At 31.3% G+C, this 12,766-nt stretch overlaps 1 protein-coding gene across 1 annotated transcript in view; it reads left to right on the top strand.

Moving 5' to 3' along the window:
* Positions 1 to 12,766, top strand: part of LOC131847299 (sushi, von Willebrand factor type A, EGF and pentraxin domain-containing protein 1) — a 52,546-nt gene that overhangs the window by 20,636 nt on the left and 19,144 nt on the right. Inside the window, exons 4-6 of the mRNA XM_059196842.1 lie at positions 10,702 to 10,783; positions 11,182 to 11,495; positions 11,630 to 12,751. Of these exons, the coding sequence (XP_059052825.1) occupies positions 10,702 to 10,783; positions 11,182 to 11,495; positions 11,630 to 12,751 (1,518 nt within the window). The remainder of the gene's footprint in view (positions 1 to 10,701; positions 10,784 to 11,181; positions 11,496 to 11,629; positions 12,752 to 12,766) is intronic.

Consider the following 12,766-nt stretch of genomic DNA (forward strand, 5'->3'; position numbering starts at 1 on the left):
TTGCAACGTATTCACGACATGTTTACTACCGACATTATTCACAGTTGGTGTTGTGTTGAAAATATTAAAATAAGTTGATATTCAAAGTTCGTATCCTGGTATATTATTTCCGAAATAAAAATGTTAAATAATGTGCAAGACATGGGCAAAGATATTTACTATAGATATTTACCATATAATATTAACGGCTCCGGTGGTCTGGTAGTTTAGCATACCGGTTTAATTTCGATGGTCGCGGATTGTTTCCTCGCACGATACAAACGAGCCATAAGTATGACGGTTTTTATTGATCTGGGTGTTATATATATGTATAATAATGTATAAGTATTTACACAAAAAATTTATATACATATGTAATACATATGCCTAAACACCAGGGGTGTCACATAATATATGTGTATATATAATTCCATACGGGTATAATTCAAATGCGGATCTCAAAAAGAACGAAGATTATATTTTTCAGGAATTCACGAAGGGTATATTAAGTTTCCATAAGGGTCAACAACACCACGTCACACTCCTGGTTTTCAAGCGTCCATAAAATACGATAACCGTTTACCATCAAATAGGTCATATGCTTGATGGCCAACACTGTGGTATAAAAAAATACAACAAAGAATGTCTTGTTTACCCTGATTCTTTAACCAAGATTTGTATTTGTTGCCCATAGTAAAAACTCAATAAAATAGAGTTTGTGGTTTTGTAGACGTTCCCTTCTTACAAATAACAAGGTCTTGGTGTCATAAATCCCAAAACAGGAGCATATTAGACCTTGTGCAAACGTAGTCGGTTTTGTAGCAATTGCTATCCACTATAGCTTGGAATGTCTGACCGGACAGTATAGTTAAATCGGTGTCGCTTGGGTCACAAATAACAATAAATCGTACCTTATTTGTTTGCATAATAAATGTTATTATTCGTCTTCTGCTGTAGAAAAAAAACATAGCACCCATCACCAATCACACTATCTAATCCATTTTACTAATTCGCGCATTTATTCGCGAAGCAATTAATTTAGTCTTTTTATTTATTATTTATTACACATATTCTTACTTTTATATTATTACGAAGATAAAAATAATGTTTTGACACTTCAATTATTTATTTTTGAGTCACAAATCCATGTGCTACTTCTGTTTATGTAATTACACATGTTTTACAAATAAATTATCTTCAACCTTGAATGCAATGTTTTTTAACCAAATCAATATCAAAGAAAATCTTTGATACAATTCGATATTATCACAACCGCATCGTGTAATTGGTCGTCTCAGATGAGTGGAATTCTGCGTTATCGATTGCTGGTAATTACACTTGATAGTTGCTTATGTATTTCAGCAAGTCTACCGTTAACTTATCTTGGCCTACAACAAGTAGCCAGTTTAATAACGCCTTCTATTAAATTACAACCTTTCTCTGCTTTATATAGGTTATACGCAAAGAATATGCAAATATTAAAACCAGATTTATGCAAAATGTCAGTATTGAACAAATTGAGTTATTAGTAATAAGCTCAATAGCTTTCCTATCAGCATAACTAAATATATTTATTGAATATTTCATTTGTGGGTAGTATAATAGATAGACGATAGATGGCCTCGGTGGCTCATTGCCGGTTTAGCACACCGCCTTACTTCCGATAGTCACGGGTTCGATTCCACGCACGGCACAAACATTTTTATTCATGAGTATGATTAATTGTATTGGTCTGAGTTTTTCTATGTATAAATTGTATGTATTTACGGAAAAAAATATCTATGTATTTGTATCAGGTATTTAGTACCCATAACACAAGCTTTATATAGCATATTTTTAATTGATACCAAATTGATATTTATACACATGCGACAAGCACCTTAATTATTACCCTACATAAACTTGAAAACAGGTCAAAGACAGAACTTAATAATTACATATTCATCATTGTTCCAAAACAATCTCATGTGTACTGCATTCATATGAATATTAATTCGTCATACTTGACATAGCAAGGGTTACACTATCAAAGAACACAATATTCCTGCCTATAACATCTAACAGTTGCAAATTCTAATAACATAATTGTCTGAAGCGGTATTCCTTACAATTGAAACGTACATATATCATACATAACAAGAAACAAAGTCCCTGTGGAATTTAATATCACAAAATTCAAAGACGACGCGACGTGTTGGGTTCTGTAGTTTCAACAAAACCAAGCTCAATACAAGCGACGCATTATCAGCATCATTATCTTAACGGTCGACGTCAATGGCAACGGCAACGGCACACAGCTTTGATCTATTGTAACATGATGTGATAAATTTTGTTATATAATAAAGAAGTAAAAATTAACAGTTATAACTTAAAGTAACTGTTTTCTGTTTATAAAAAATACAGAAGGAAAAGTAGTAGAAGTTTCGAGACGTACTACGGTTTTTCTTTAAGTGTCCTATACATATAGGCGTATGGTGTAATGTATGTACGACACTGATTTAATATTTTAATATGTTTTTTCGTATGTTTGTCATCTAAATCCTCCAAAACAACTAGACTAAATTGGATAATAAATTGTGGATATATTTGAATGCATTTCTGAATGATTTCAAAACATAATTGGACCCGATATATGAAGAGGGTTTTAAGAGCATGAGATCTGCTATATTCGGTACTGTTAGAATCAAAATATATCGCTGAATATCTAGATTAAGAGTCAACACGCAGCTTAATAAAGAGTATTATTTGCAGTTTTAGTGCTCTTGTCGGTATTTGCGCATTGCTCTCCTTGTTGACTCATATAGCATTCTTAAAAAGTATGAAAACGAGTGCACATATATTATAACTACGTCAAAATCACGAAAACTGAATGTAATTCTTATTTCTAATAAACACTATAAAATCTAAAAGTTACAAGTTCTTCGAGATGTTGACATTGTGACTTCGGTGATCTAACGGTCTAGCACACCGCTTTACGTTCAATGGTCGCAGGTTCGATTCCTCGCACGGCACAAACATTTGTATTCATGAATATGATAGCTTGTATTGGTCTGGGTTTTTTCTATGTATGGTATGTAAGTATTTACGAAAAAAATCGATGTATTTGTGTCAGTTATCTAGTACTCATAATACAATCTTTAGCTGGCTTAACTTGGGTCTAGATGGCGCTGTCTGGATTGTTCTGAGACTATTATTATACGGAAAAATAACTAATTAAATTATTGACTTGTAAGGTTGTATAGTCATGTGGGTGCATCAAGTACAACCAATTAGTTAGTATTAACTGGGCACGCATCTGCTGTGACATTTAGAGCATCGCAATCTGGGTCAGTTGCTTAGTAAGGCGGTCTTGATGCCGCGCATCGATGCAGCATATAACAATGGTAGTCAAATTATTGTACCACCGTCTATTCATTGAGAATTGTGGAAATTAAAAAGTAGCTTACATTCTGTGTAATAGACGCAACTACGTGTATCTTTACTATTTTAATTTTAAACAAAAAATATAGTTACAGACTAAAAAATTATGCCTGATGAAAAACGAAATATGTGTGTGTGGAAAAAGTAAAAATTAAATCTTATTAAACGTATAGGATGAATTTTAAGTTTTTTATTTATTCTATCCAATTAGATAATAATTTGTGGAAGTGCATTTCACTAATTAAATTTTGAATCGCAATCTGACAACAATATAAATAAATAGACAAAAATATAAAGTGATATCGCCAAAAAAGGCCATATTTGTGACATAAGTCAGTACAATTATCAGTAAATAATTGTAACTTTAGATGGAGATATTTACTATAAGTGCTACCTTACTATCATTGTAGACACTATTCTTACGGCCCTATAAATACCGAAGGCTATAAACGCAAACACCATTAGTGATTGGATATTTTTTATCTTCTAAACAATATGAGCTTTGTGCTCGTATACTCATTTGAGCGGCAAACGCCTGGTTAGCCTTGAATCTTATTTGTAATGAGTGAAAGGCGCTACGCACGTCTTAAACATGACTCACCGTGAATATGCAAACGAATTTATTATATTTAACCCACACGAGACATATCTGCAATGTTATCTTTGAATGAAAAAAAACAGAGTGATAACTGATGTTTGGAAAAACTATGTAACTAAATGAAATGCTACAATTGATAATTTTACAAATCTTTGATAACTCATTGCATGGTAAACTAGTACTATAACATTTATACATACCTAGTACTTCTAAATAATTCAAAAGTCCGTATTTAAAATCCACAAACCCTATATATAACAAAGAAACATTCCCAAAGGTTGAACTGCTTCTAGAAACTTTAATTTTGAATACTTATGTTATAACGTAAGAACAGGAGAGGTTGAAGCTTCACGAGAGCGAAACCGCAGTGTAGTTTACAGCTCGTTTAACAATATATATCATTATTTAATATAACAACTTATCTATAGTAAAAATTATGTATACTCTCTGATTTTTACTCATTTTTTGCAACTTTGTTACGCGATATTATTGGAATATCTGAACAGATTTTGATGATTCTGTTTGCTGTCAATAGGATCTTAATAGTCCCAATCATTAAGCTAGGCTTAATATATATATATATATATTATGTATTATGTTTTATGTATAACCTACAACAATATTTGAAACCTTTGGCTACAATTATGTCAATTATAGTTGTAAACGGATTTCTGCATGCACGTTGTCATTAAACAGTACACTATATTACCCACTGATGTGTTGTCAATTCTATTTAGACTCCTTTGTGACATTTTGCATTTAATCTACACTATAATAGTGCCTAACTAAATCTCCGATGCACTTGCAGGTGGACATACATCATTCAATACTAGTGAAGGGCTCTTTGGCCGCTGAGTAGGTACTATAGTTTGGCTTAGAGTGACATGACATTGGATACCTAGCTTTCCTCTCTTGACAGTTATAAATGTAGCCATCCGTGTACATCGTCATGGGAATTGAGCCTTGTAATGGAGAACATTCATTAGTTTTCAACCAACCTGAAAACGTGGAGATTCCTAATTGGACCTTATTTTTATTGTACGTTACGCAATATCTGAGCAAAAACTAAATAAATTTTCAAAACGTAGTCGTAAATAATAAAACATACATATATTATAAATATTAGTATGTACAATTGTACATACTAATATTTATAATATTTTGATCATGATCACATTTTTTAATTAATTGATCATACATATATCATTATCATAAAATGCATATGCGTGGGATTCTATACGGATAGGGTCATAAGATAAAGCCAGTTTAAATAGAAATAGAAATAATCTTTATTCAAATAAACTCATTACAAGCACTTTTGAATAGTCATATTTTGATTCTACCACTCATTCGGAATGCAGATTCATCGCAAGAAGAATGAGGAAGAAATTTGTGTGTTGCTCTTTTTAATAGATGTTTTTTATATATATAATTACAGTATAACAAGTAAGACGCATGCGATAATCAACATAGAAATCGCTACGTACTCATTATTAGTGTAATCAGATAATATTGTCAGTGCTATAGATTTAAAGTTTTTCTATAAAAACATTATTATCGTTAACGAATTCTTTGATTTTATAGTAAGCTTTTTTGCAAAGGAAATGTTTTATTTGACATTTAAATCTTTTTCTGGCAGATTTATAACAGACTCTGGTATTTTATTGTAAAACCTTAGAATAAAATAAAATTCTTAGCTATCAAAAAGGGATCCTTGTATCCTTCTATAATATAAACATACGAGGATATTTCCACCCTCCCACAAGTGTGTACGAAATTAGGACCTATAAAATCTGTTAAAATACTATAATTCACGTACATTATGGTATTTTAACCGATTTTCGTAATTTGTTAGAGACAAGTTTAGCTAATATACGAGATTTTATCAGATTTTTTATATCGTAGTACGAGGTGAAATGTTTTAAGGTTGACAACCCTGCTACCGCAATAATAAAGGCGTACTTCAGTTTTCAGTTTATTCCACAAGAACCACTCGTTTAGTAAATTAAAGCTTGGTAACTGTATCACGCGTCAAAGACGAGAATTTGTACTCGCTGCAACTATTATTTACTTAGGAAATAGGAAACTTGGTATTTCAAAAGCAATCCTTGGATATATGTGATTGTGCATATAAATATGATGCTTAAATACTTCAATATTTTATACAACATAAAGTAACAACTGTTATCCCAGATGGGGTAGGCAGAGGCATTATTAACTGTCGATATTGTGATGAACTCCATTTTCCATTACAACGTGAACACATTTCGCTTTATATATTTTGAACCCAAAGTGGCGGATGAAGAGAGGAGTGATTTAATATTCGTGTTTCCTTCAGCGGATAATACTTTATATTAATTATTTAAATTGACATATTTTAACGATTATATATATATATTAGGTTCGATACCTCGCCCTGTACAATAGTTTCTGAGTGTGATTATTTGTATTGGTGTTGGTGTTTACTATGTATATATTTACAAAAAATAAATACATTGAAGTATTTATATCAGTTGTCTAGTACCCATAACACAAGCTTAGCTTGGGACTAAATGGCACTGTGTGGATTGTTCTAAGGTATTATTATTATCACTATGGCTATCCATATATTACGGCTAAATAACCCGCCACAAATATTTTCTGGTAAGCTATCTGCATCCAATACAATCCAAAGTGCTGACACATTAAATGCAATGGCTCACAGCACCAGGTGAAAATTTACTATAGCAACGTTGCTTAACACTCGTGTATGCTGGTACATACACCAAATTTAAGGTTCAACAAACAAGTAAAGTTTGAGGCGTATAAACTATAAATTAAAATAAATCAACGATTATTTATAGATAATGATCTGATCGCTTTTTTATAATACCAGCCGCAACTTGGGACTTCATCTGAACATTTTATCGTCATCTTATATTTCACATAAACCAGTTCTTTGTTTCGAAATATTTATGAAAATATTATAATATAAATAATGATGAAAAATTTCATTAATATTAGTTCAGCAGTTAAATTAAAAAGGTAACAAACCAACACTTTACATTTATAATATTAGAATGTATAAACAAATGTCACAAAACATACCAAAATTTACATTGCGACACGAAATCGTTTTATTACATCTCGTTAGCATGAACATATTTCCATTGCGGTAACATATTATAAAATATGTAGGTCATTCACATCATACTGCATCGCATTGCGAAGTCAATGAAGCATGCATCCATCCGTACTCTTTGCGATTAGTCGCTAAATACACGCTCTATTTACTTTGATAAGCGTGCGAATGTAAAGCAAATAAATATTAAACGTAGCATAAAAATTTCAATATTACAATTTTACCTAATATTACGATTCCACTTTACATTAAATGTGTTTTGAAAGCGTAATTTAATTATATTACTGACACTGAGGTAGATTAATATAGAATATTTAAAGGGTATAGGAACAATATAAAAAAATACAGAATTCAAAATCTCTTTATTCTGTAGGTCTGTTACAGACTCTTATGTTATGTTAAATCTACCGTAGTTTGGAATGATTTCGAGATGAAAAGAACTGACAAGAAACTCGTATTCTTAATTCGTTTTCTTAACAGCTCTTATTCTTTTGAAATTGTTGTACATGTTTACAATAATACATATTGATTTTTAAATACAAATTTGGGAGAATAGAGTGACCACCGTATATGCTATTGCAAAAGCCAATAACTTGTACCTAGCCTTATAACTTTTTAAACAAGTTTTAAATCAATGATGGACTTGTACAAAAACGTCTGAATACCCCTATATAAACTATTTCAGCCATCAAACATCTTGCTTTGTAAGCTGTGTCTCGGTTGTAGGATGAGATATAATATATCCGTATACACATATATTCGTGACAATATGTGTGTACTATACCACACAATCAGGTTGGCAGTCAGCATATTTGCCATTCCATTTACGTTTTAACTTAATTAATTTAATATTTCTGTAGTAGTAGTGGACATAAATAAAATTATTTTTACTGTTTAAATATATTACAGAAGTATCATTAATTATATAATCGATAATAGCACATTAAGTACCTACTCATTTATTATTTTGTCATGAACACACATTAAGAGTTTAATATTCAGTTTATAAATATTAACACCATGCCAACAAATTTAAATAGGATATTTCGTACCTTTTTGAATTACAAAAGCAGGATCCCCGATCAATAGCGTAATCTCCTGTAATCCGTTGTTCACGAGTACGTATCCTAACAAATTGAACTGCGGTGGCTTTTTAGGGGTGCAAATTTTTCGCCAAATTGTTTATCCAGCATTCCCTTGCTGTGACGAGTAAATAGTAGTACCAAAACTAGCGGAATTTATTTAAATAAATATGAAGCAAATGCAACAATTTTATATACTATTCAAGTTCGCATTTTTTTATAATAATGAACAGCTGATTTGGAAAAATTAAAAGAAAGTGTCTGTCTGGGAGATCTAAAAGTAGCTTTGCACTATTATTATAGAATTTAAAATATATACAATATAAACCATCGATTTTATAACGGACTAATAAGTTTTTATTTACTCAATGCAAATATCTCTATTTTTATCCCAATATAGTTATAAAAGTTAAATTCTCCGTCTCTTTCTCTAACTGCTCGAAAATAACTCTGTGGGAGAATGTTACACTTCTTATTATTTGACATGAATTTAATGTTTCTAAATGTATAAAGACTAAGATTTAGAAAATGGAATAAAATATTGTTACAAGTGTGTTTATATGTCGTATATATTTTTTAATTTTTATTATTAACTAACTGACTCTTTTTTAAGTAAGAAACACAAATATGTATTCATTGCATGCAACTGTATGTTAGCGATCTCAAAAGAAGTTTAGTACCAACATTTAATAAGTAACGCCTTAATAAATATATATATGTAACTCAAAATAGTATCAGAATAAGTACCGTTACTAATGAATATTCATAGAAACTAGTGCAATCTAGTCAGATTCTTTATGACTACAAATAAAATGATTGCATAACTCAAGCAGTTGGGGCCACCAAGTCTATTGATATTTTTCGATGACAAGTTAAACATGTGTATGTGAAACGAACAATTCAAACACCATAGGCATTTGCTCTTTGGAGAAGTTTGTTGACTCGTTCCAAGCAGTCATTATTTATACTAAGTAACAGTACAATGTAAAGGCATATCTGTAGTTAGTATACGTGTATACATCAAAATTATAACGATATTAGGTACGTAATAATTATCAAAGTAAATACTATCTGCAATGTCATTTTCAAGTAGTTTATTTATACGTATGTAGCGATATATACAAAAAAAATGGCCTGACAGAAGAGAGCTGAAAATCGTAACCTGTGATTTGCATTGGACACTTTTTATCAAGATATAAACTATTTAATCGATATATCTAGGTCAATTTACATGAACTGAAAGGCGGGACCAACTATAAAAACAAACCGATGAAAATGATAGAAAATCATTAGTTTGAATTTGGCATAGCCGAAAAAAAACAACGTGCCCGAGTTTTCAAGTAATTTCAAAATAGAAGTTCATAATTCGACTATTTTGTTTTTTATGATTATTAATTGTTATATCTTTGATAGTTTTAATTTTTCTTCCTGTTATGGATATGGTTTCGAATTTTTTTTAGGAATAAAATAATTCATTAAATTCTTTTGTTCAACTTTTCTAAATATAGATATTACGCGCCAAGCCTTACAACTTTTCGTTTGACTATATTATTTAGTAACACAATTTTTTTGTTGTAAAACACCTGTATATATATAAAATGTTATGTATTCATACTAAATTATTAATACTAATATATTCATCATAGATACATAATTCATCCCTTTCTGTCCCAGCGTGTCTTCTTAATGATAAAAGTTCTATATCGGTTTAAAATACTAAATTGCTCCTCGTCCAATCCATACATTTTGATTATGCTGACGTGTGTCTTACTAACCTCTCCCAAGATCATAGACTGTATCCGGTTCAATATCTAAATTTGTCACAATTAAATGGTTGTTTTAACCGCAGAGACCTGCGTATCCTACACACTCTTCTCTATTATTTTCGACCTTTCTTCTTATATCTGAAAGATAGATTTCGGTTCATCAACGTCCCATCGCCGTAACCTTCGCTCAGCTCATAACCTCCTTCTCTTTACTCCTTCCCATCATTCAACCTTTATGTATAAGGTATTTATAATATAAACCCAGTTTTAAAAAGAAACTTTTTAACTACCCTAGTTGCTGTTTGGTGTTGAATTAAGAGTATTATATTCATATATGTATATATATATTTATATATATGTATATATATATTTATATATAATTATATATCATTTATATTTATATTGACTAAACATAGTATTTTTATTTATGTATGTATATGTTGTATATTATATTTATATTTATATATTAAAGACTTATGTATTACTTAAGCTTTTGTCATATTTAAATTATTAATACTAATATATTACATACATTTAGTGTTTAAATGTACACAATTACAATGTATTAGTTTTTTAATATTATATTAAGACTATAAGGTATTTATAATATGGGCCTAGTTGCCTGAAATAAATGAATAAATGAATTTATTTAAAAAAAAACTATTATTTAAATACCCAGTAGATCAGGAAAGTTCTCCATTCTTCTATTATTTATTTTCTTTATTTTTGTTGCAGGTTGGGAACTAAAAGGTTTACACTGTTACAAATTCTTCAATATAAGACATTCTTGGGAAAAAGCAGCCGAACTATGTCGAAGGTAATTAAATTTAGTTAATTTAATTTAGTCATTAGTAATATCATTGGTCCCACCGCGACTCAAGTAATATGAATTTACTTGAGTCGCGGTGGGACCAATGTAGAAAACAATGGTGCTAATACCCAAAGAATTTACAGCTTTACCTGCCTAGAGAATAATTATTCAAATCGGCATTTGTTTAATTTCTTGTTATATAGTATAAGTTATGTTAGCTTCAAATTTTCAGTACCTTGCAGTGAAAGTAATGTGTGATGATATGATAAAAAAATATCTGATAACATTTCTGTTTATTATTAAAGTAGACTATTTTGCTATCAATTATAAATTGAAAATCACTATGTGAGCCATGCTATAGAACCGTAAAATTTTATGTAATATATTCTATTTTTTGTTTTCAGATACGGCAGCGAATTAATGGTAGTAGACACGTATACAGAAAACAATATGACAGCTAGCATGGTACCTGCTAGTCCAAGCAATAACCATTATTGGTTAGGACTTGCAACTGTAGATGATCTTAGAACCAACACACTTGAGTCAGCAGCTGGTACCTTAGTATCGCAATATGCTGGTTTCTGGGATCTACGGCAACCGAATCCCAAAGACGGAGAATGTGTAGATGTACATGTATCGTCAGATAGTCAATCATGGGAGTTAACCACATGTGAAACTCTCCTGCCCTTCATGTGCAGAGCTAACGCCTGTCCCGCTGGTAAACGTCAAATATTTATTCAAAAATGTATTCTATATAAATTAATCATAAACAATTAAATATTCATTAAAGGAAGTTTAAAGTCAATGCTGAGGTTGTTTCAACAATGGGTTATATATTTTCTTTTCTTTTAGGAACCTTCCATTGTTCAAACGGAAAATGTATAAATGCAGCCTTCAAATGCGACAAGCAAGACGATTGTGGTGATGCGTCCGACGAAATGGATTGTGTTTCTGAATGTCATTTCTACATGGCCAGCAGTGGTGACGTAGTAGAGAGTCCAAATTATCCACACAAGTATCCAGCATTTAGCGAATGTAAATGGACACTCGAAGGGCCACAAGGTCAAAATATTGTTCTACAATTTCAAGATTTTGAAACTGAAAAATCATTTGATACTGTTCAAATTTTAGTAGGAGGCAGGACCGAAGACAAATCTGTTAATCTAGCTACGTTATCAGGCAAACAAGACTTATCCAATAAGCTTTATGTATCTGCTTCTAACTTTATGATTATTAAATTTAGTACAGACGGGTCAGTAGAAAGAAAAGGTTTCCGTGCCTCTTGGAAAACTGAATCATCTAATTGTGGTGGCATTCTTAGGGCTACACCTCAAGGCCAAATCTTGACTTCACCAGGTTATCCAAATGGTTACCCAGGAGGTTTAGAATGTATGTATATAATTGAAGCTCAGCCAGGTAGAATTGTATCCCTAGAAATCGCAGACCTAGAATTGGGAATGAACAGAGATTATATTGTAGTAAAAGATGGAAATAGCCCATCAAGTCCAGTCCTGGCAAGATTAACTGGACCAGGTGAAGAAAATCAAAAGGTAGTTATTTCAACTACAAATCATCTCTACATGTACTTTAGAACAAGTCTCGGTGATTCTAAAAAGGGATTTAGTATGAGATACTCACAAGGTTGCAGGGCAACAATAATAGCTTCAAATGGAACATTTACTTCACCTGCTTACGGTCTTACCAACTATCCTAATAACCAAGAATGCTTATACAGAATTAAAAACCCCAACGGAGGACCCCTCTCTTTGAAATTCGATGAATTTAATATTCATTCAACTGATGTAGTACAAGTATTTGACGGCTCAAGTACAAGTGGCTTGAGACTACATTCTGAAAACGGATTTATTGTTAAACCTAGGATAACATTAACTGCTTCTAGTGGTGAAATGCTGATACGATTTGTATCTGATGCTTTACATAATGGTGCTGGATGGAAGGCTACATTCTCGGCAGGTAATACATACATAC

Source organism: Achroia grisella, unplaced genomic scaffold (genome assembly GCF_030625045.1).
Source record: "Achroia grisella isolate CSIRO2021 unplaced genomic scaffold, CSIRO_AGI_Agris_v1 utg517, whole genome shotgun sequence".
Lineage (NCBI taxonomy): Eukaryota > Metazoa > Arthropoda > Insecta > Lepidoptera > Pyralidae > Achroia > Achroia grisella.